The 24,888-nt window shown below is 56.5% G+C and overlaps 1 protein-coding gene across 1 annotated transcript; it reads right to left on the reverse strand.

Annotated features, from left to right (window-relative positions):
• LOC119101041 (syndecan) lies at positions 1–24,632 on the reverse strand. Its single transcript, XM_037224289.1, has 5 exons — positions 24,401–24,632; positions 16,842–17,145; positions 6,123–6,268; positions 1,817–2,033; positions 1–1,060 (listed from the first exon to the last, which is right to left on the reverse strand). The coding sequence occupies exons 1-5, from the start codon at positions 24,464–24,466 to the stop codon at positions 891–893; spliced, it is 903 nt and encodes a 300-aa protein (XP_037080184.1). The 5' UTR covers positions 24,467–24,632; the 3' UTR covers positions 1–890.
• Between the last annotated feature and the right edge of the window lie 256 nt (positions 24,633–24,888).

Here is a 24,888-nt window from a genome sequence, read left to right on the forward strand (position 1 = left end):
TACAAGAACTAAGTGATATTTATTACGGATGGTTCGGTACAAACTATATTACAGTCGGCACGTTCCGGCGCACTGGGCACGGGACGCAGATCCGCTGGCCAAACCACCTCCGCACGCTGAGCAGAGGTAAGTCAGAGGAACATTAGTATCTATGTATCGTTGTACACGTAAAAGTCCGAGCGGAAGTGATATTGTGACGAGCAGAAACAATACAGTAAAAAACAACGAGCGAGCGACTGCCCGCAGCTCGACGACAAACAAAGACGTTCACATGCAGCTGCCGCCGCCGAAAACACGCTAAACACCTCACGAAAACAATGCAGCCTCTGGGAGGCCTGAGCGAACACTGAAAAAGCTGTCGCCGACACGGGGCGTGGGCGGGCGAAGCCAGTGGGGAGGGCGGGGGCGAGGCGGTGGCGGAACACTATGGCACAGAACGCCGCTCCCCTGGCGCCGCGGCCACCCAGCCGAGCCCGGACAGCTGCCGTCGGCAATGACCAGCTGCCGTCCCGCGTCGGGGCTCGCGTCCTTCCAGCCGGTCTCGGCCGTTAAAGCACGTACAAATAACAGCGGCGCCGGTGCTGCCACCTACAGCTACGGGGAGCGACGCGCGCGGGCGCGACGGGGAACACGGAGGGGCGCGACGGCACACGGCGCAGCTGAAGCCGTCAGCTGCATAGAGAAATCCTCTGCACTTTCTCGTCACATACTGGTCGTTCCGCCGCGGCCGGCCGGCCCGCGGTCACTCGCTGAACGGGGCGAAGGGTGGCGCGCGAGGCAGCCCGTATGTACAGCGCGGGGCGGGTCGGACCGCAGCTGCCCGCCTGGCCCGGCCCGGCACCACGCCAGCAGCACACGCAAACGACACCGTTGTACACTAAGAAACGCGCCTACGCGTAAAACTCCTTGTTGTAATTTTTCGAGTAAGTGTTGCCGGTGAGCGAGCGCTTGGGCTCGTCCAGCGCGTACGAGCCCTCGTCCTTCTTGCGCATCCGGTAGACGATGAGCATGACGAGCAGAATGGCGCAGAGCAGGCCGACCACGGCGCCTCCCACCACGGCTGCAACATCGGCGGAGAGGGGCCGGTCAGAGGCGTCACCAGCACCGGTGGCAACCAACACGGACGGCCAGGCGGCAGCTACGGTCCAGCCTGGCGTGTGACTGACCAGTCTGACCTGTGACCTGATGGACTGAGCACCGCCGAGCTGAACCCGCAGCACCCCAGCAGCAGCTGATCACCAGGCTCCAGGTCATCTCATGCCAGAAGCAGAACAGCGTACGCGGTGCGCGTTTGTCCGCCGTGGAAAACGGCACAGATAGACGACAAACAGATAGCAACAAATAGCAGAGAGCGTAGGACCATCAACCGATGGCCCCGGCACAGAAATCACCGACGAAGCCGGAGAATCCGGGCCGAGCATCAGTGACAACCGGAGAATCCGGGCCGAGCAGCAGTGACAGCCAGAGAATCCGGGCCGAGCAGCAGTGACAGCCAGAGAATCCGGGCCGAGTAACAGTGACAGCCAGAGAATTCGGGCCGAGTAACAGTGACAGCCAGAGAATTCGGGCCGAGCATCAGTGAAAACAAGAGAATCCGGGCCGAGCGTCAGTGACAACCAGGCCGTAACGCATGTGGGACTCAGCTCACAAACTCACGGGCCATCGTCGCATATGGGAATGATTTCCACACAGACACGGAGGATGGCCGTCGCAGATGCGGCCGCCAGCGACGGTCTGCGACGAGCGCACCTTAACGCAGAAAGTCCCCGAACTGACCGGGCCCCGGCGAACGCAGCCTCCAGCCGCCATCGCTCACCTGCCAGTATACCGGGCTGAGCGAAGAACGACGTGTTGCGGTCGAGCGCCTTGGAGCCCATGCCGTCCAGGCCGTGCGGCGTGGGCCTGCCGTCGACGGTGCCGTCCTCGATGGCGTTCCCGGCGCCGTCCAACGTGTCCTCCGGCTGGATCACGATGCCGTTGTTGTGCTCCGTGCCGTCCTCCCAGTCCTCGTGCAGGTCGTCCTCGGCTCGCGGCTGAGGACAATGGATGGTGAGGACGGAAGCGCACGTCTCCACCGCCGCGCAGCACGTTCACGTCAGGCAGGCAGGCAGACCGCGCCTGGTGTAAGTACCGTGCTCTACAACTTGGCTTCAAATTGCTAAATTTTGGCACACGAGAGCTTCAGGGGACATGCGGGCTGAGTTGTCCCCGTGGCAATAACCTTAGCTACTTCCCTCGTATTCGTGCGGGACTATGCACTTCAACCGAATCTCTGTAGGACTTCATCCTTATGGAGTCAGGGCACCCAGGTCTCAGTCCGGTAAAGTCAAGTCAGCTGTGAATGCGCTAGAAGAGGGGTCATTCTTCTCCGTGCGGTCAATACCAGTGGTGTCTCTGCCGGGAGAAGAATCATCTGCTTCGTTGTCGGGTGATACGTCGGCCGTGCCTCAACCGGGTGACAAGGTAGCTGTATTTGCCCGGTGTGAGATAAGCCCTGCCCCAGGCAAGTGAAGCCTGCTCGTTTCGGTGCGAGGCCGGTCCCTCTTTAGAATAAAGCCAGCCCTGTTTCTGTCCCGTGAAAAGCCAGTTCTCTTGCACAGCACGGAGCCCCGACATCGACTCTGTCCGGCGACAAGTCAACCAGTCAGACGAGTCACACCATCTGGAATATTCCACGCCCCCAGCGCTGTCCCCGCCCGGTAAGAAGCCTCCGACACCGAGTCCCGATCAATGACAGCGGCGGCTGCACTGAAATAGCCGGCCGCGCTCGGCCTGCTGTCGGCCAGGGGGCGGCGGCGGCGGCAGCGGCTGCACGCCGCCAACACGTGGGCACGCCCCGGCAGCCGGCCGAGGCGCGACATTCGGCGACGCTAATTTGTCGTCAGGGGGCGGAACGCGCTCATTCAGGCCGGAATTCCCGGCCGTCAGACATCGCATGGCGCTGCGCTATCGTGGCAGCCGTCCCAGCTGACCTGTCGACCCGGAACTCCAGCAGATGCCGCAGGCGGAGCCAGCCGCTGATGGCTGGGGCTGGGGCACGGACGGGGGGCAGCAAATCATTTGGGCAAAGTACCTGACCTCCCCTTAAATTCAAGCATCATTTTCTCCTTAAATTTACGCCACTTCATTTTTCCTTATTATACAATTTGAGTAAAACATTAAGCAAAACTAAGAAAATCTATTGGAAAGTTGACAGATGTTGCCTCTATCTGGGGCTTCGGCTATAGCCGTGTTATTTTCCCACCTTCTTCAGGACACCCTTTCGACAACAGTAAGGTAATCCATCTCAAGCTTAGCCCCTACGATGAAATCAGTCGCCAGGTGGCGGGATGGCAAAATATTCAGGCGAGTGGCGAATAACACACCCCAAGAGCACGATAGTCTCCTGGCCAAGTTATTAAACGTTCAGAAAAAAATAAAAATAAAAATAAAAATACGGAAATAACCAAGCGTGACTGAGGCTAAAATCATGCTCTGCAAGTACGCGCCGAAGGTGCTCATGCTGGTCGGTTCTGCAAGATGCCATGATTTGAGTGCGCTTTAACGTTTTGCCTGCGGCAAATTTTGAACCCAACTTTTGGCCTGTTCTGGTGACCCTACACGAGGCCACTCAGCACCGCAAAACTGACTCGACCTGAACCCCGTCTGTTTCAAACGAACCCCCTATCAGCCGCTTTGCGTGTAGCTTGCATATTTTATAGGGAAATCGTACTTGTAAGCATAGTTCAACCCGCGATGTCGGTATGGCGAGACATCTGACGCTCACAAACGCGGCAGACTAAACACGGCATACGTGACATCGAGCTGGCCACGAGACACCCCGGCAGGTGAGCCCCCGCCGCCTGCCGACCCTCTGACCTCGCGCTCTCACGGCGCGTCCAGTGGAGGGCACCCCCATAAGGCGACCGGAGCCTAGGGCGGCAAGCTTTCAGCGCCCCCCGACAGCTGCCCACCACCACCCCACCCCGCTTCCACATCACACCAGCACTCCCCGACAGCTGCCCACCACCACCCCACCCCGCTTCCACATCACACCAGCGCTCCCCGACAGCTGCCCACCACCACCCCACCCCGCTTCCACATCACACCAGCGCTCCCCGACAGCTGCCCACCACCACACGTCTCCGCTTCCACATCACACCAGCGCTCCCCGACAGCTGCCCACCACCACACGTCTCCGCTTCCACATCACACCAGCGCTCCCCGACAGCTGCCCACCACCACCCCACCCCGCTTCCACATCACACCAGCGCCCCCCGACAGCTGCCCACCACCACCCCACCCCGCTTCCACATCACACCAGCGCTCCCCGACAGCTGCCCACCACCACCCATCTCCGCTTCCACATCACACCAGCGCCCCCCGACAGCTGCCCACCACCACCCCACCCCGCTTCCACATCACACCAGCGCTCCCCGACAGCTGCCCACCACCACCCATCTCCGCTTCCACATCACACCAGCGCTCCCCGACAGCTGCCCACCACCACCCATCTCCGCTTCCACACCACACCAGCGCCCCCCGACAGCTGCCCACCACCACCCCACCCCGCTTCCACATCACACCAGCGCTCCCCGACAGCTGCCCACCACCACCCATCTCCGCTTCCACATCACACCAGCGCTCCCCGACAGCTGCCCACCACCACACGTCTCCGCTTCCACATCACACCAGCGCTCCCCGACAGCTGCCCAGCACCACACCACTCCGCTTCCACACCACACCAGCGCCCCCCGACAGCTGCCCACCACCACCCCACCCCGCTTCCACACCACACCAGCGCTCCCCGACAGCTGCCCACCACCACCCATCTCCGCTTCCACACCACACCAGCGCCCCCCGACAGCTGCCCACCACCACCCATCTCCGCTTCCACACCACACTAGCGCCCCCCGACAGCTGCCCACCACCACCCATCTCCGCTTCCACACCACACCAGCGCCCCCCGACAGCTGCCCACCACCACCCATCTCCGCTTCCACACCACACCAGCGCCCCCCGACAGCTGCCCACCACCACCCCACCCCGCTTCCACATCACACCAGCGCTCCCCGACAGCTGCCCACCACCACCCATCTCCGCTTCCACACCACACCAGCGCCCCCCGACAGCTGCCCACCACCACACCACCCCGCTTCCACATCACACCAGCGCTCCCCGACAGCTGCCCACCACTACACGTCTCCGCTTCCACACCACACCAGCGCCCCCCGACAGCTGCCCACCACCACCCCACCCCGCTTCCACATCACACCAGCGCTCCCCGACAGCTGCCCACCACCACACCACTCCGCTTCCACATCACACCAGCCACGTTATGCCGCTCTCCCGACCAACGGCACGCTCTCGATCCCCCGGCCCGGCCGCTCTCGCTGCAGTGGCCTGACCTGCCACGTGCGCCCCCCCTCCCCCTCTCCAGTGCACACTCAGCGCCACCCCCACCACGACAGCCTGTGTTGACACGGACGGAGTGTTATTGAACAGTGTCAGCGGTGCCGGATGTGCCTGCACCGGAGCTGATTCGTCCACGGCTGTCAGAGCGACCTCACCGCGTCACACGCAGACACAGACACAGACACAAACACAAACACAGACACAAACACACACGCACACACATACAAACACAAACACAAACACAAACACACACGCGCGCGCGCGCACACGCACACGCACACGCACACGCACGCACACGCACGCACGCACCCACAACCACACCACCACATCCACAATTACACGTGTCGTGCAATATATACTATATATATATATATATATATATATATATATATATATATATATATATATATTGACATCGACGACAGTCTGCACGTTCTCCATACAAGCCTGCTGCTGTAGCCGTGCCTCCCACTGACCTGACCATGTAAGGCCGCAGCCGTGCTTTCCCTGCATTGACCTGGCTGCAAGCCCACAACGTGCCTCCTCCGTACCGACCCGGACCTGTAGGCTCGCAACCGCAGCTGCTCTGTACTGACCTGCCTCCATGGTGGCGCCTGCTGCTGCTGTACTCCGCACTGACTTGCCCCCGTGGCGGCGCCTGCTGCTGCTGTACTCCGCACTGACCTGCCCCCGTGGTGGTGCCTGCTGCTGCTGTGCGCAGTACTGACCTGCTCGGAGGGTCGAGTCTCGGTGCCGTACACCAGGCCCTGCTCGGGGCCATGCCGGTCGGGCAGCTCCGTCTGCTCGGGCTGCGGCGGCGCCGCGTGGACCACGCCGATACGCTCCGGCGCCACCGCGTCATGATCCAGCGGGTCTGCGGGCACAGCGGCCGGCCGTCATCACTCGACGCGCGCCGCGCCGCCGGCCAGAGACGGGTAGGGCGGGCGCCAGCACCAGCGGCAGGTGGGCAGGTGCGGAGTACGGCAGACACAGCTGTTGCGTGGTCACAATGTATCTCCGGGGAGTCGGGTGGCCGGCATCTGTCGCGGGCGGCGCACTACTTCCGCTCGCTGCGGCCGCTTTTTGCGACATGGACCGCATCCAGGTGAGATTGATACACGGCTTTGCACACGCCACGTCAGTCTGCCTTCCAAAAGCTGGACCTGGTCCAGGCTGGAGCGCGCTATATCTGCGACCACCTGGCCACTGACGAGATGCAGCGACGCAGCGTCAACACCAGCCGCAGCGGTCCGGCCGGCGGACCCGGCGGCGCCCGGCTACATCGCCGGACGGGCGGCGGCGGCGGCGGCGGCGCGGCCGCCGCTCCGGCCGGAAGCGGCGTGCCACCGAGCACACGACACCCGACACCCGGACCCGCGCTCCAGTCAGCGCCAGCGGCTCGAACTCGTCACGTGGGAGCGGCGAGCGCCATCGGCCCGGTGTTGCATGACAGGCCCGGCGTGGTTGGACGCGGACCACAGGCCGGCCGGCGGCAGACAGGCGCCGCGGCCGTCGGCCCAGCGGCCGCCGCTGGCGCCGGGCCACCTTCATACCGTCACTCCGATGACGCAACGACCCCACGACCGGGTGAGACATCATCGGCAGAATCATCGGCGACCGACGGCAACAAATGAGCTGCGCCCATTACCGCCAAGGTCGGAGGTCAGCGAGGCCAGCCAATGGCCGCGCCCGCGCAGGAGCGACGACGGAACGTCCAGGATCGATCAGAGACGATGATCGATGGCGTAAACTTCTAGCGCGGTTATTAATATATCATCTAGAGCACTCAACAGCACCGAACAGCACTTCAACTTCACCGCGGTGCGGCCCAAAGTGTCTGCTACCTCCCGGGTCCTCTCCACCGAGCCCATCTTTATGACAGCAAATCCATCATCGAAGTAGGCACACGAGTCATGATATGTCCGCCGCAGGGCGACCGCTGCCAGAACGCCCACCGCCCGCGCGCCGCACCTAAGAGCAGCGCTGCATCAAACCCGACCCGTGACGTCATCAGTCAACAGTGCGCGGCCGGGGGCGCCTTTGGTGGGCCGATTCCGGGCAGGTGGGGCCGACCGCGGCGGCCGGCGTTCAGCCGGCAACAGGGCGCCGTGACTCAGGGGTCGGCGCGCAGCCGCCGGCAGCGACGCGAACGCGGGCGCCGGCCGGGTCGGCATCCCAAACACGCCGCACCGGAGCCGGCCGCCGGCCCGGTGACGCCTCGGAGACGCGTAACAGGCTGAGTAGGAGGATGGGTGAGCGAGCCAGCAAGCGACCGCGATGCGATCAAGATGAAGGAATGAGTGGGTGGGAAGTGAGTGCGGGAGTGAGTACGTTGGTGTGAGTGAGTGAGTGAGTGAGTGAGTGAGTGAGTGAGTGAGTGAGTGAGTGAGTGAGTGAGTGAGTGAGTGAGTGAGTGAGTGAGTGAGTGAGTGAGTGAGTGAGTGAGTGAGTGCGCCCGTGTGTGAGTGAGTGCGGCGCGACAGGCCGGGTGCACGGCTAACTTCAGGTCCGCATGCGTGACCGAGAGGCCGCGACATCACGCGCAAACCACCACAGCGTCCGCGGCTCGCGAGGCCCGCAGGCGGGGGGAGCCGACGGCTCGCGCCGAGGCCGCGGGCTGGGAGCGGCACTCGGGGCCGGCCTCACAGCCCCCACTCGACTGACGCTGGAGGGGCTCACCGAGGCCCGGCCGCACAGCAGGAGGAGTGGACGCCGGGTCAGCCGGGCGAGCTCGGCAGCCGCTGCCGCCCGCTTGTTTATCTGCGCTGACCTGAGCCATTAATGGCGGCAGCACCCGTTGACGCGGGCGAGTGGCTGGGGTGACGGCGCCCGGGAGCGAAGCCGAGGACGGACGGCCAGGTGCCGGCTCAGAGGCTGTCGACGCACCGGCCAGAGAGCAGGCGGCGGCGTGGCGGCCCCGCTGAAGGCCACGAGACTGCCAGGGGAGGCACAGGCGCTGGTGGGACGATCCACTGGCGAGGTCGCGGGCCACCGATGGCGGCAGAGCACTAGAGAGAATCCAAACCGAGGCTCTCAGTGGAGAAGACATGGCAATTAGATGTCTTCAAGAGCAATGACGGGCGGCCCAAACTTTATGAGATCTATGAGTGGGCTCTAAGAGATTATTCATAAGCAGCCAGCCACCTGGAGAATACCGACCAGAGATCCCGCCTGTTTCCCCACCAGAAAGGGAGTCCGACACTACGCAGATCGTCGATAGACAGCCCTCCGACATACGAGAGATCTCTGAGAGATATCCTGTTCAGCACCGAGGAGACCACAGATAAATAGTGTAACAGGTGGCAGCCTGCCTATTTAATACCAGCGTGGGGCGCCTCCCCGCATGCCTTCAGTAAACCGCGGCAGCCGGCCGGCGACTGAAGGTAAACGGCGCAGCATACCAGAACAAAGCATCCGCTCTCCCGGCGAGTCCCCGCCGGGCGCAAAAACAGCGAGAGGACGGCCCAGGCGGCGCGGCGTTCCCCCGCCGTCGGCCGCCTGCCCTCAGCGAGAGGACGGCCCAGGCGGCGCAGCGCTCCGCACCGCCGGCCGCCTGCCCTCAGCGAGAGGACGACCCGGGCGGCGCAGCGCTCCCCCGCCACCAGTCGCCTGCCCTCAGCGAGAGGACGGCCCAGGCGGCGCAGCGCTCGGCGCCGCCGGCCGCCTGTCCTCAGCGAGAGGAAGGCCCGGGCGGCGCAGCGCTCGGCGCCGCCGGCCGCCTGCCCTCAGCGAGAGGAAGGCCCGGGCGGCGCAGCGCTCGGCACCGCCGGCCGCCTGCCCCCAGCGAGAGGACGGCCCAGGCGGCGCAGCGCTCCGCACCGCCGGCCGCCTGTCCTCAGCGAGGGGAAGGCCCGGGCGGCGCAGCGTTCCCCCGCCGCCGGCCGCCTGCTCTCAGCGAGAGGAAGGCCCGGGCGGCGCAGCGTTCCCCCGCCGCCGGCCGCCTGCTCTCAGCGAGCCGGATCAAAGACGCGCCCGGCGCCGCCCCGTAAACACAGCACACAAATGCCGACCCCAAGAATGCACGGCCGCGCTGACGAGGCCGGCCCTCGTCAGTGGCGCGACATTCCACCGGCGGATCGCTTCCCGGGAAGTATGCACATGAGCTCACGGTGCAAAGGTCGAGCACGATCATTGTGTGAGTGGGACGGCGGCTCGGATGCGGCGACCGTGTGCCGACGCCGCGGGCAGAGTACGCCGGCGCACGTCCACGGCTGAATGACGAGTTTTGGAACGATGTCGCCATGGGCGACGGCAGTGTACCGTCTTCGGAAGAACGCGAATAGAATGGGGTAATGTAATGCAACGCGAGACATGCACCCTTGCTTGAATGGCTGCATGCATAGCGTTCCTCGCTCGCTGGATAAACATCTTGCCTTTGCATCACTGCCGGGTCCGGTTGGACCGCGTCAGCGTCCCGATGCGGCGCTCTGTTTCCAGACGTCTCCCTTTCAACGCAGGCTTTACAGCGCTTCGTCTGTCGCAGTCACTCTTCGATTCGTGCGGGAGACCAATGCAAAGCAGCTGAAGGCGCGAAATATATTTCGAACCACGCCAGGTGACAACACCTCAAGGAAGAGGCCGGCGCACCACGCGTTGCACACCGCCTGGCATCACCCGGCCGCTGCGGCGGCTGCCGAACGCCGCTCACTTCCGACCGGATCCGGCTTCAGCTCGGCGGGCTGCCGCCGCGGCCGGGAGCGTGCCGCGTCAGGGCATCTGATGGCCTGGGTCGCGCGGCCGACGCCAGCCGCGGACCGGACCGGACGGAGGCGCACCACGCTCCAGCACCCATCTGATGGTCTGAGCCGCGCGGCCGACACCAGCCGCGGACCGGACCGGACGGAGGCGCACCGCCACCCAGCACCCATCTGATGACCTGGGCCGCGCGGCCGACACCAGTCGCGGACCGGACCGGACGGAGGCGCACCGCCACCCAGCACCCATCTGGTGGACTGGGCCGCGCTGCCGACGTCAGTCGTGGACCAGACCGGAGGGAGGCGCACCGCCGTCCAGCACCCATCTGATGACCTGGGCCGCGCGGCCGACGTCAGTCGCGGACCGGACCGGGCGGAGGCGCACCGCTGCCGAGCACCCACCTGACTGGCGAAGACCGCCGGCCGGTGGGGTCCGCGCCGCGGAGACACGGGACCGGCGAGGGACGGCGGCGGCGGCGCCACATCCCCAGTCTCGCCGACCGCGTGTGGGTAGGCATCCGAGGGGACCCTTTGAACGCGGAGGGATGGCGGAAGGCCAGCACCCGCCCACCCAGTGCCAGAGGATTCGCTCACTCGACCGGCCACACCGGGCTGGCTGACGACCGGCCTCCATCCCTCGGCACGCGGGGTGTTCGCCGCTCTTCATATTTACGGGCCTAGCTAACGCGAATACCCACATCGGGCCACGCCATCGCATTCGGTCGCAGAAGGCTGCCCGCCAGCTGCAAGTCGACGGCATCAAACGTTTCGTATGCCACAGAAGTTCAAAGGCTGAAATTGCATGTCCTAATGCAATCTGAGACATCGCCCTGTTCAACTGGCTCTATATTCGTCCGCAGCCTTTGACGTTCCGTCGGTGGCACGACCGCTCAGTTCGCCGGCGCCACCGGCGGCCGGCTCGGGCATCGACTGCTGTCCCACATGTACGACCCGAGCGTCGCCGTTGGTCATGATCACTCGACACGACTTCCCAAGCCACACAGCTCCCGGGGGCGGGCGGCGACGCCTCTGTCCGGATGGCTGGCGGCCATGGCTCGAATCTCTCCTAGAGTAGGGAGCTTTATAGAGAGGGCGTCTGAAAGCGCTGGAGTTTTTAACACATCGTGCACTCCAGAAATGACTGCAAAGCGCTAAAGTTTTGACATATCGTGCACTCCAGAAATGACTGTAAAGCGCTTGAGTTTTGACACATCGTGCACTCCAGAAATAACTGCAAAGCACTGGAGTTTTGACACGTCGTGCACTCCAGAAACGGCTGCAAGTACAGGATTTTTCGCCAATAAAACTTAGTCAAGGATCGAGTGAAATCTTGACGCCCAGTATAATTCAAATGATCCGTATTCAATCCCATAAGATTAACAGGCCATGTGAAAATCATCATTACCAAGCGCACTTGGTAACTGCATACAGCTAGCATAACACCACGCATGCTGACCGTCTGCCTGTGTCTGACCGTAAAGACCATCACGCATTTTTCGTGCTTCATAATCAAGCTTTACTCATTCGCCAGATTTTCAACGAGGGATACAGCAGGGTGAGTGAAGACGGCCGCGCACTGTTCATTTGGTCGGCGATCGGCGGTCGGCTGGGCTTTTGGCCTGGGCAGGTTCAATCTGCCATCCGTCATGCGTTGTCCAAGCGCCAAGCTGCTGAAGATGCCACCATCGCTTTCGCGCCCAACGCTGCCCACGGACACATACATCACCTTGTAATTGGCGTCAACTGCCGCCATCAACGCAACAGAAAACTGCTTGTTGTAGTTAAAATATTCGCTTCCAGTGTTAGCGGGTGCTTGCACTGCAACATGCTTCCCGTCCAGGGCTGCCACACAATTCGGGAAGTGCCATTTCTAGCGAAATTGTTCTTCGCTAGCCCTCCACGCTCCTCAGGTTGTTGCTGGCAGGTACACGGGACCAAGCTCCTCCACGATGGCATGGCAGATGTCGTACACTATGGCGCGGCACGTAGACCCGCCCCAGCGATAGGTCGGAGCCAAGGCCGAAAACTATGCTGGACGCCAGGCAGCGCAGGGCGACGGCGACCCGCCGCTGCGCGCCGGCCGGTGCGCGGGAGCTGATTCGCTGGCGGGGGAATGCGGTGCTCGATTGGGGCTCGGAGCAGTCAAATCCCAGCCTGGACAGACAAAAATGTTGAACGTGCCCCTGCGCATCGCCGAGTCGCATCTCTGGCACCGGGTTTGAAAACTCACCCAGCGAGTGCTGTTTATGAACGACGTCGTTCGCCCCCTCCCAGCGGCCTGAAGCAGCCTGTCCTCCGGCTTGCAGTCTGACTTGTAACTGGAGTGACGCCAGCAGAAGACGCACGAAACGGGCGTTTGGCGCGGTAAAGCGCTTGGCACGAGGACTCATGGCCTAAAAACTGATGTAAAACGTTTCAAAAGGCTGCTGCGACACGCAAATACTTGTTGACATCGAAAAACCTTGCCGATTGTTTTATGTCACGAACATGTACGAAATATACTGCAATTTCCTTGATTTAAGCTGTGGCCTCATGCAATTTCATCACTTTGTCACAACGTACACCACCTGAAGCGCTTCAGTTATTTCAGGTATCACGTTGAATCATTTCCGTGATAGCATGGCAGAAAAATGTTACATTTCACTGTTGTTTTCAGGAATTCGGAAAGTCCTGGAATATCACGAAGAAACGCCCATAAAATCTAGCAGCGATTTCGTCGATAAAAATCGCCGCTACAGGCCGAGATACCAGCGCTGTCGCCGGCCGAATGGGCAGTGTGCGGCCGCCTTAAGTCTTGTATCTGGGAGGGTATCACTTGTACTGTAACAACTTTCATCTCGAGTAGCACGGCTCAGCCTGGCCGCCAAGCTTCCAAGAAGCCTATATTTCTGTAATCATTGATTGCACGTTCATAAAGCTTTCAGCCACGTGGAATGCTATTCTACAAATGTTGTGCCGCATAATCTATGAGCGCGGACACGCAAGTTGCCTGATTTTGCTTTACCTTTTCACAGGGACTTCACTATAGTATTGTAAATCATCACGATTCTATCTCCCCCATTCGCTTTACAAGGAAAAGGCAACATTTTAATCTTGCTAAGAGCCTGATCATGAAGCGAAATTGGGTCTAAATCTCGCTGGCCGAGCGCAGCAGGGATAAAAAATTCTGACGGAAGACAAAAACGGACAGGTGTAATGAAAAGTGTGGATCAGTGGGTACAGGCGGGACACGCCGCACGCACCAAGGAACACCCTCGCGTCTTGCGGCGCTTTTGTCAAATTCATGCCAGACCTCAGCAGGAAGAGCAGAGGAAGACGTAAACCCAACAGCGCGATACAGGCGGAAGTACCGGCTACAACTCGCCGACGGATCTCAAACCTATCTGACCCGTAAGTGCGCCGGTAACCAACCGGAAAATGCCAAAGTCAAAAAAGATTTCGTGTTAAATATGCTCAACGCTATGGCCTCAGCCGAAATGTTAAGCTAAGAATATCACAGCGGCTTGTAGCAATATTTATTATGACCGATATCCACACTACATTTTTGCGGTTTTTGGCAAAAATCGTAAAAAGTTCATCGATTTCGCCGACTTCACCGATCAGCCCTGACAATAGTAGTAGCCAGTCGCTTTTCGAGCATTTATTCGTGCATTCGTTTACGAATCTCACGTCAGCTACTTCATTTTGTCCACCCCTCGTGAACAAAAGTCTTTCCATGGCATTGCTCCAACCCATCGGCATCGTTTACTTAAATGCCTGATTATTAGCTCAGCTTTTGACATCTACACAAATCTCTTATGAGCTTGGTGGTGTCAAGTAACACAACTATGCGCCTCATTTGGCGCCGTCATTGGAGACACCTGCGCGCACCGTTATTCCCCAATCGACACTGCCGAAGACCTCTCCGAAATGCTTCGGCATGACACCACCGGGAGCAGTTTCCTGGATACGACTGTTCTTCACAATGCCAGCTTTTTTGGTGGAAGGGGGGGGGAGAAGCAACGTTTCCAACGCGAACTTTATCGGTTATCTTGGCAGTCGTAACGGTAAGAATTTGAGATACCTGCGGTTTACCACACAAATCAAGCATTTCCTACCCAATATATCCGCCTACGTCAGGTTCGTAAGAAACCTTTTCGACGCACCATCCATAAAAAAATAAACCGCATTGTCAACGACAACGAACCAATCGACGCCTCGTACAGAAGGAAGTCAATTCCCGCATTACCTCGGAACGACACGCGACCAGTATCGACCCCCGCCCCAATTGGTTCCGTGTTCCGTGACGTCACCGAGACTCCATCGCCCACAGCGGCCTGATTACGGGACAGGGCGCCAGCTTCCGGCGGGAGACGTCCAGCCCCACCGGCGGGCAGGGCGGCGCGTCTATCGCCTACTTCCGTCCGCGTCAGAGACCACCGAAGGAGCCAACATCTCGCCTACGCCAGTGTGACTTCTGCGGCCGTGCGGGAGCCGCCAGTGTTGCCTTGAGTCGACGACAGAGCCGACCCGCGCGGCCGAGGCCGACGGTTCGGGTCCCGCCCCCGGCAGCGAGAGCTCCGCTTCAGCCGGAGCACGCCGGCTCCGCTCCGCTGCGGCGGCAGCGATCCCCATGGCCGACCGCCGCCGCCCCTAGCGCCGAGAGCTCCGATTCAGCCGGATCACGCCGGCTCCGGTCCGCTGCGGCGGCGGCGGTGGTGATCCCCATGGCCGACCGCTGCCGCCCTGGCACCGAGAGCTCCGCTTCAGCCGGATCACGCCGGCTCCGCTCCGCTGCGGCGGCGGCAGCAGCGATCCCCATGGCCGACCGCCGCCGCCCCTGGCAGCGGCGTCTGTTTCCTGGGAGCTGCAGCTGGCCAGCCAGCCAGCCCGGCGGCCGGGCCGACGGCGGCGACGGGCGATCGATGGTCGGCAGCCTCGCCGGTCAGACGCAGACGGCGGTCAGGTGGGCAGGCCACCGCCGCCACCGGCTCGCGGCGGTGGCGGCGCCAGCCAGCGGCAGACGCCCACCGGACGGGGCGCGGCACCTCGCGGGCGCGGGCTGCTGCTGTGGATTAGGGTAGCGTGGCGGCCAATCAGGCGCGGCTACTGAATGCTGATGTGGTTCTGCAAAGACAGCTGCTAGGCCATGAGAACACCGGCCTACAGTGGCATATCTGACCATTGTAACGCTCAGCGTGTTCCCCTTATCGTGATCGGGCATGGCTTTATGTGTCGCGATAAAGTAGCTCCTGTAATGGACTTTTGACACTTAGCTGGGCGAACCATTACTTGGGTTGGGTGTGTGATTGAGAAGCAATAACCAATGGAAGCCCTTGGGAGGAGGAACTTCCGTCTCGAGCCGGGTGCTTCCAGCTCCCTGCTCTGGAAAAGTAGCCGCTGGAACAAGGTACGAGTTTCGGACATCCCAGCCGAGCGTATCGCCCCAGCGCTGACGGCGGCGGGACAGCCCCGCGACCGTCGTCATCACGGTGAACCACCCCGGACTGGCGATCGGCGGCCCGCCGAGACCACGGCTCGGTGATGGCCGGCGCGCCCATGTCGCTGGCCCCAATCGGCCGGTTGCGGGACACTTGTAACGCGTCGCCGGAAGCAGCTGGGGGTGCGAGGACGGCTGGCCGGATCGGACGCGTGCTGGCACGTCAACTGCCTGTCACGCCACGCGCTAACGAGGCGGCGGCCGCACGAGAGCGGGGCCAGCCGGGGGCAGCTGTGCTATGAAACCGGGAATCGGACGACACGCGCGCTGGGTGTCAGAAGACCACGAGGCTCTAAAAGCAGTTTATATTTATGCATCGAAATGAGGGACACGCGTTGGCACGAGGCCTGAGACTAGCGGGCGGGGCGGGGCGGGGGGGGGGGGGGGGCGAGGGAGGGAGCAGGCATGGTGAAGACTACGGACACCCTACGGGTGACATAGGGCAAGAACGTCTAGTAGAACCATTGGCGGCCTTTCCATTCATCTCGGGGGCCAAAAACGCCAGGACATTGCACTCATCAGGGGAGTGAACAAGGGGTGCGGGGGGGGGGCAGCGGTCCCCGTAAAATAGCACTAGACTGAAGCATATCCGCGTGCGGGCTGTGGCAATGACGGGGGGCGGCGATGAGTGGCCAGCAGGGTCACCGCCAGGGCCTCCGCCGCCACCTGGCTGACTACACCAGCAGCCCAACCTGACGCCGCGCTCTTCACCCCGCTCTGCAGGCCACACGGAAAACACCGGCGGGAAGGGCGCCGCACGGAGACCATGAGCTTAAGGCTGCCGAGGGTAGACGGCGGAGCTCAGCCCTGAGCGGCAGCCCTGAGACTGCGCACGAGCCCGGCCTCCGCCGGCGCCACGGCCCCCGAGACCGACCCGCAGCGGGGCCGGCGTCCGGCGCGCCACCTCCAGTTCCGGCGGGCTGCGAGCAGCCACACATCACCGGCCGCCGCCGGCGCCTCTTTGTATCTAAACATGTCAACGCTGGCCGCAAAGGTCGGCCGGCGTGACGGCGCGGCAAGCGACGCCGGCGGTGAGAGCACCGCTCCAACGCGGAACCCCTGGACAACGCCGAACACTGCGCTGGAACACACGCGGAACCCCTGGCCAACGCCGAGCACTGCGCTGGAACACGCGCGGAACCCCCGGCCAACGCCGAACACTGCGCTGGAACATACGCGGAACCCTCGGCCAACGCCGAACACTGCGCTGGACGGAGCATGAAACCCTGACTGGACTCTGAAGGCTGGGCAGCGCGCCCCTCGCGGGCACTCACCGTGATGCGTGTGGTGCACCGAATCGACATCGCCGTCGACCACGTAATCTTCGTCCTCGTCGTAGATGTAGTCTTCGTCGTAGTCGTAGTCGTCATCGTCGCCGTAGCCGCTGCCGTACTGGAGGTCGGGGTAGTTGTGCGCGACGCTGCCGTAGTCGGGCTGCTGGTCGACGTGCATCACGGTCCCGTACACGCCGCCGCCGGCCTCGGGCGGTGGCGGGTCAGGGCGGCCGGCCGGCGCCGCCAGCGAGCGGCCCGAGCCCTCGCGCGCGAACATGAAGTCCTCGTCATCGGCCGGCGGCCTCTGCGATAAGGGAAGGGGGGGGGGGGGGTTAATGTCAGCGATGGCCGGAGTGCGGCTAATGGTGGACAGATGGGTGAAAGGTTCGTGGGAGAAATGATGGGAATCAGGGCCAGTGAACATGAGCAATAGAAGCTATGCAGCAGCATGACTGACAAATGAAGGGGAAATGGGACACACTTTGCTGATGACATGGTGTGTGATGATGAAATAAGAATAGGCAAATGCAGCAAATTCATAAAAACTGTGGAGATGCTGTGCTCTCATAGTCCACCAAAAAAGAAGGCCTGAATGAGATGGTTGAATAGCATGCACCCATGGCGTATTTCATTGCTCAAAGATGTGCTAAACATTAATCGATGAATCAAATCAAAGTAATACATTGTTTGACTCGCAACCCGAATTTCTTTGCTGGTATGGTCCCACGAGAAAATAAAATCAGGTAACAGAATGCTTTTTTGGTGCGACATCCTAGTTTCAGAACATAAGTTTAGCTATTAAATGGAATTTCCGACCCTTTATAACAGAAAACACAAGTTTTGCTTGGACATATTTTGACTCGGATTCCGTCCTGAAAATAACTTATCGCTATCACTCCAAACCACTATCCAGCTGTTGAACTGAATATTTCACGGACTCATTCTGCCGTAGGCCCTTATCAGAATAGCACGGAAGGACCTTCCCCGCGTCATGCACTTATACTACTCTCGGCGCACTATGATCAGGCTGACGCTGTCAAGTCAGCAGTCCAAATGGCCCTCTTCGGCGAGCCCTATACGAACGCTTGTTCTGGAAGGGTACACTACACGTTTCACCACATCACAGATGTGGTCAGCATAACTTCAGTTGAGCTCAGCTCTACCAAAGTTGGGCTTCGGCAACGACGATTGGCGTGTCTTCGCAGCAATATAGCTTTTGCGAACATTTTGTGCGTTGCAGCCAACGGATTTACAGGAAGGCAATGCCTGTTAACCACCACATCACTGACTTTTCCCTAAGATATCACCTGTCACCTAGACATCAACCATGAACAGTCAAACTCAGATAGATGCATGCTACCATTGATAATAACCTTGCTGTTATATATATATATATATATATATATATATATATATATATATATATATATATATACAGTGTTCGAGAGCTTGACGTTTCATGATATAATGTATGCCACGAGATTTTGATTCCAGGATTAAGACTAGGTAAGATGAAATTTTTTTGTATTCCATTATGATGCAGCAAAAACAACTTTTGGAAAAACTCATTTTACCATCTTTGTGTCAGGACAAAATAAAACCGGAAGGTGCAACAGCTTGAGAATTGCTGCTTCCATCAGGAGCCATGTACTGATATCCGCAAAAACACAAATCTTACACCCACCAGACTAAGATGCCCAATAGCAAGCAGCCTGTGTTGCCACCTAGGTATATGATAAACCATGTATGAAAATGTGAAAAATAAAGAGTGTGAATGTTGAATGGAATCGCCTACGAACAAAACCGGGAAATGAGAAAGGAGTACCAGAATCGCACCCGTCTGTAGATTAGCAAAACTCTCACTTCCTATGTTCGCAGACCAACTCAAACTTAAACATGACTTAACCTACCATTGACGACGAACCGCATTCATTGCCAAGGATGCAACGAACAGTCATAGAAAACCACACGCCCAATCACCTACCACAAACGGCCACCTACTCACGCAACACCACTGTGTCATGGGAATGCAAATAAAAGAATCACTCGCAATTCAGCGTCGGAAACGTCCCAACTATTCAGCGGATTGCGCCCGCCTCCCAGCTCCGGTTGGAGGATTGAACATAGCAAAACTCTCCAATTGGTTTTAATGATTCGCCTCCTCGTGACTGATTTGACAAGAGCATAGATATTCTGCTGGCGCTCATGCCTTGAACAGATTTGTAAACATTTCGAGGGACGCTCTATAGAGATGGGCATCACGATTCTGAAGAAAGACTTATTTGTCCTCACCCAGAACCGCCATGTGGTTGCATTTTTGGCCACTTCCTGGTATCCGGAGTGCAAAAATGTTACGGCAGCTATGAATTTAAACCAAGTTAAATTTGTCACTTATGGGTGTGAAATTGAAGCTGGCAATTCGGGTTTTACAAAAATACCCTTTTTAAGTCGAAAAGCTTTGTTATAAATAGCCAAAAAACTGTTCGGAGAGGGCCATCTCACTCCGGCAAAAACACCAGGACACCAGAGTAACATGAACCCATAACTTTGGCCCGGCAAAGTAAGGAGAAGGCTTCGTTAGTACAGAAACATCAGTTGATTGCAACATAAATTATCATATTTCGCAATGATATCGGTTACAGCGCATCAAAATCCATTAAGACATTGCTTGATCCACCGAAGTAAGCGCAGTGACTGACTCCGATCCCTTTTGGCCGGCCTGCGCGGGTCGTCAGGCATTGTACTTGCGCTGGCTCGGTAAATCGGTTGAGAGTGCTGCCTGTCTCTATTGTTCAGGTGGGACGTGCAGGGCCTCGTGTGTTGACCGGGAATTGGAAGGTGGACATGAATATTTAGTTGTTTTTAAAACCAGTTAGCTGGTAGGGCGTGAGTAGCGTGACCGTCGTGGAGCGTGAGTAGCGTGACCGTCGTGGAGCATGAGTAGGTGGCCGTCAGTGGCATGTTCTTCCGCATTTTTTGTGTACCATTTTTCTCTGGCTGTGCGTATCCTGCCCATCCTCCATTTTGGAGGGTGTACAAGCCTGGTGTGAAGCCACCCGCCATTTTGGAGAGTGTCGAAGCTCGGTGTGTAATTATCCTCTATTTTGGAGGGTGTATGCACAGAGCCTTTCATAAACTGCAAACCCATGTATATGCACATGTGTTTCATGGTACCGAGTATGAGACTGTGTTGTTTCAGTGTGCCATGTTTAAAACTGATGTTCCCTTTCATTTAAAGTGCTTTTACATGAATTGTTGTATATGAAAAAGTGACGCCACCATCTGTTTATCTCTCGATCTCTCTCTTCTCGCAGCTATTCTATCTATCTCGCCGGAGTATCAAACTATCTCTTCCACAAGACTCCACGAGCGATATTAGATATATCTCTCTCTCTCTCTCTCTCTCTCTCTCTCTCTCTCTCTCTCTCTCTCTCTCTCTTTCTCTCTCCTCTCTCTCCTCGTCTCTCTCTCTCTCTCTCTCTCTCTTCCTATCTCTCTCTCTCATTCTCTCCTTCTCTCTCCTCTCTCTCTCTCTCTCTCCTCTCTTCTCTCTCTCTCTCTCTCTCTCTCTCTCTCTCTCTCTCTCTCTCTCTCTCTCTCCTCCTATCTCTTCTCTCCTCTCTCTCCTCATCTCTTCTATCTCTCTCTCTCTCTTTACACCTCAGGCAGGCAAGACAGGCAAGTTTGAGTTTGATTTGGAATCTTGTGGTCATGATGTTTTAAAAAGTTTAGCTGCGTTCTTTTACGATTTCCAGGGAATTCAAAGATTTGGGTCTAAATAAAGCTGTCAGACTGCAAAGAAGAAGTGTATCACAATGTGCGGCGAAAAACGTCATCATTTAGCAATTCGCAATCATACATGTCGGTGAAATTTAATTGGTGGGTTGGTGTGTTACTAATTCGTAGTGCTAGCCCATATGGCTATCAAGATTCCTTACAACATGTGGCACATATCCATTTCACGGACATTTACGCACGCCTCAAACAAGCACCAATTTATCGCGCGGACGGGTGGCCGGTTGACTGCGACACGCTCGGTAGGGGAGGGAGTTAACATGATCCTTGCCGCTAAATTCACAGGTTAGGAAGGCCTGTGTCTGAACTACTTGCGTCAAATTTTGAGATACACTTCGTCAAAATGCCTGTTGACCTTAGGATCAAATGAGGTCAAACTCCAGATCGGTGTCCGAAGTACATCCAGACCGCCTAACGCAACCGCCTTAACACAAGACACCCATTCCAAGCTAAAATTACGCTTGCGTCCCTTTCAGGTCACACCGGTTGGCGCAGATGCGCCGCACCGGTCGGAAAAAGGTTGATATTGATCATTTTACGTCAGTGACCTCCGCTGACCTGCAAGAAGTCCACATAAGACATCTGATGACGTCCGTGTGATCAAGAAATCCGACAGGAGCTTCAAAAACTACCTCTTACAGAACGTTCTTTAGTCAAAAAGCAGTTTGATTTTGACCTCGGTCCGACCCTCGTACTGACCCGAAATCAATGACATTAGTCCTAATCCTAATCTTAATTGGCTAATTGCATACGAAAGTATCTCATATATTTAAGGCTTCGTTTAAAGGGGTGTACAGCCTACGGGCATATTTAAGAAAAAACATACCATAGCGAAACATCAGGACTAGCTGCGCCTGCTAAAAACAGTGGGTAGTGCCACTGCAGCACCGATCGAGGCAAAGTAAATATATTATCTTAATTATTTGGAGTCCGAATTGCGCTGTGGACGCTCTGTGGCAGTATTACGCTCCTTCCTTACAGTCGCGACGACCCTCGTCATGACAACCAGCGCGCGCAAATCTACTGGCGCGAATAAACGAGCGTTTGTGATTGGCCCAGCAGGAAAGGGCGGAGAACCGCATTGGTTGAAGTTTCGACAAGTGCGTCGCATGTATCATGTGATGACCACATTTGCAAATCCAAAGTGCGCCTCGAAAAGAGCCACTGAAGACAACGCCATGGCGCAAACAAGGAGGGCAAGCAAAGCCATAGCATAACGTTTCATAGAATTCGCCGGGTAAAATCTTTATGCTTGCATATCGTTTTATGTAAACAGAGGGTTTCAAGCTTTCATAAAATGTATTACACAAATGTTTTGACACATCGCTGTGTTCCAAACACTACAGAACACACGCGTTGGAAAAAAAACATATCAAATTAAATTCATTTATTTCAAAGCGGTGAGGAGCGGTCCAATGAGATCTCTGCTGCAGGACTGACTACTTACAGTCAAAATTCTTGACTATTCATAAGGACTTCGAGAAGACTCATATTATTAATCAAATCACACGGGAGCGATGTAACAATGAGTGAAAAGTAAAAAGGTGGGGCGCTCCCTTCAATCTTACGTTGTCGCATCAGCTCGAACAGGTTCCAGAGAAAATTTTTGCTGGAATTCATGACCTGACTTCCACCTGCCATAGGTCAGCGACTTAACAATGTTTATCTAGCTTTCCACGCATAAAGACCCGTTATTCAATTGTCCACATGTATGCAAAGTTTGGCGCGGCGTAGCGGCGCCAAAACTTTGTCATTAATGTAACCGGTTGTTTACCTCCCGATGAAAACGTATGATTGTTGCGCATCGCTGTGCACCTACCCACGTTAGAATGGCTACCGGTCATAAAATATTTCGGAAGCCCTCGGGAGGGGAGTGGCCAAAGTGATTCCCGGCCCGAGCGCGTGTTAAAATAACAAAACACGTGGAAGTCCTATTAACCGCACACACGTTTTCTACCCCAGATTACAATACACTCATCTTCACAGTTTTGTTACAGCGCATTTCTAGGTATCCAACGAAAACTGTTCGCTTTTAAACTAAACCCCATACAAACATTGGTTAATGTCATTCTTGATGCCATGGCAAAAACTTGAATTTAAAATGTGGCACGGGGCCATAGCAAGTCCACATTTTTTGCGTACCACTCGCATGTCACAGAAAATATTTACTTAAATAAAGCAGCACATTTTGATGGGAGATGGGTGGAGCGCTGCGATCTAACTGACAGACAAAAAAGGACATTGGAGAAGGGTGTGTAATTTGGCCCGATGGCTTGGCCCCTAAAACCGGTAGCTACGTTTGTAAAGGCAGCTGGATGTTTAACATACGTCTCTATGCCTCCCCATAGAGACATATGTTTCTCGTATGTAGCTGCGCACCTACCAACACTAGAACCCTCTCTCCCTTTGTAACAAAAAGTCATGGTCGCCCTCACCACCAAATACAAATCACGATAACCGAGCAGATAAACAATGCTGTAATCTTTACATGCCTTGGGCCATTAGACAGGCGATGGTTTGTAAAAATTCACTGAAAAACTCTGGAGTACAGGAAGAATGCAAGTCTTTCATGGCTAACCCTCAACCAAGTTATAGTAAATACCCACAAACAAAATGTGTGCTGCCCCACTATGACTGCCATAGAAGAGCACCTTTTGCACCCAAAGGTGGCCTCTTAAGGGGCCCCTTCCCTTGTCAATTAGAAGAGGTGTGTACATCCAGTGCCTGTTCCCTGGATCTATCCCTGGATGACTTCTATGCTGCTCAAGTCAAGGACTTTCTATAAACTATATAAAAATTAAAGACATATCTTGCTTTTCATCAGAATGAAGCAGGCTAAATCTGATGAAAAAATGGGAAAGATTGTCTGCCTTTGAATTGGCCCCTCAATAATGTACAAACAATAACACCACTTACCTAACCTAACCTCCCCACCCTATCCCTCTTCAACCCAGCATCCCATTTGCATCCACGTTCCATCCCATACATCTAGTATATTTAGATGTTTTATTTAGCTGCCATGTTCTCATGTTGTTTTTTAACCCCACCCAATCCCCTCCTGATTGTTCATGGTGCCATGTCTTACAGCATATCAGTTGGTGGAAAACTTAACAATTCAGCTTTAGGTACCAATGTGAACAATGACCCAAAATAGGTATTGTATAGCTTGCAGAAAAGATTGACGGCTCCAGCATTATTCTGTCAGCTGCATGTGCTAGAAAAGCCAAGTATGGCAAAAGGACACTGGGAAAGAAGGATCTTACAATCATGTTGTTCAATGGCAGGCTCAGATGGATGTTTAATGAAAACAATTCCCCCATAGTTTGCTGAAATTTAATCCTAAAAATCATTTTGTTCCCATCAAACAAGTGTCAAAACCAAACTTACATTAAAGACAATGAATGACATGCATCGCTAACTTGTGTGGCCAATATTTAAAGACATACCTACTTAACATTTCCAGGAAAACTTCAGCCCAAAAACTGGGTTTATGTGGACACATTCATTTGAAAAGGAATTCCCTAGTGTTTTGTCTGCACTACCATCCTGGCCACTTGCATTACAAAACTTGTACCCAAAATCAGAGCAGTTTGAGTGGAGTGGAAAGAAAAAACAAAAGAAATTATACACATTAAATCCAGTGTGACAATATACATCATAGTGCAGGGGTACCTAACAAAAACTAATTCAATGAAGCACAGTACCAAAACCATCATAAGGACACCAAGAGCAAATCCAGCCTACATAAATTAAGTGGAACTTACCTGACAGTGGCTCAAAACGGCGCATCCCAGTACGAGGATGACGGGAATCGATATCCCGGAAACCATGGCTGATGAGCGCACACAGGATCAACCGAAGCAATCCTGACGAGCAGCGAACGTCTCTTTAATTCAAATTTACATAAATCCACGCTATGAATGATTTATCCACGGGCCCACCACCGTACTACCCCCGAACCCAGTGTCAGAAGCCGCAGCCGACACGACTGCCGCTGCGCACAAAAGCGACTGAAGCAAATGTACCATTAAGGAGTCTTTCTTGTGCTACCATATTGCAGAGGAAAAGTTATTTAATCACTTTGCATCCGGAACCTTACAAATCATTTTCGCTTTCAGCAGAGCAGACGATCTTTAGCCCCTCAAAGCATTCAACAATCGGCATATCAAATTCAAAATCAAACAGAAGTAAGAAACTGGGTACACTCAAACGACCAGTTCACTTTAAAAACTATGAATTATGCCTAGCTTCA

The sequence above is a fragment of the Pollicipes pollicipes genome, unplaced genomic scaffold (genome assembly GCF_011947565.3).
Source record: "Pollicipes pollicipes isolate AB1234 unplaced genomic scaffold, Ppol_2.1 Scaffold_4881;HRSCAF=5763_pilon_pilon_pilon, whole genome shotgun sequence".
Classification (NCBI taxonomy): Eukaryota; Metazoa; Arthropoda; class Thecostraca; order Pollicipedomorpha; family Pollicipedidae; genus Pollicipes; species Pollicipes pollicipes.

What these genes read in the sequence shown, in the direction of transcription:
- LOC119101041 (XM_037224289.1), bottom strand. Translation starts at nt 24,466, where the DNA reads ATGGTTTCCGGGATATCGATTCCCGTCATCCTCGTACTGGGATGCGCC. An exon ending in CCGTTTTGAGCCACTGTCAG is followed by an intron (nt 17,146 to 24,400) that starts GTAAGTTCCACT and finishes CCCTTATCGCAG; the next exon opens with AGGCCGCCGGCCGATGACGA. An exon ending in AGACTCGACCCTCCGAGCAG is followed by an intron (nt 2,034 to 6,122) that starts GTCAGTACTGCG and finishes CATTGTCCTCAG; the next exon opens with CCGCGAGCCGAGGACGACCT.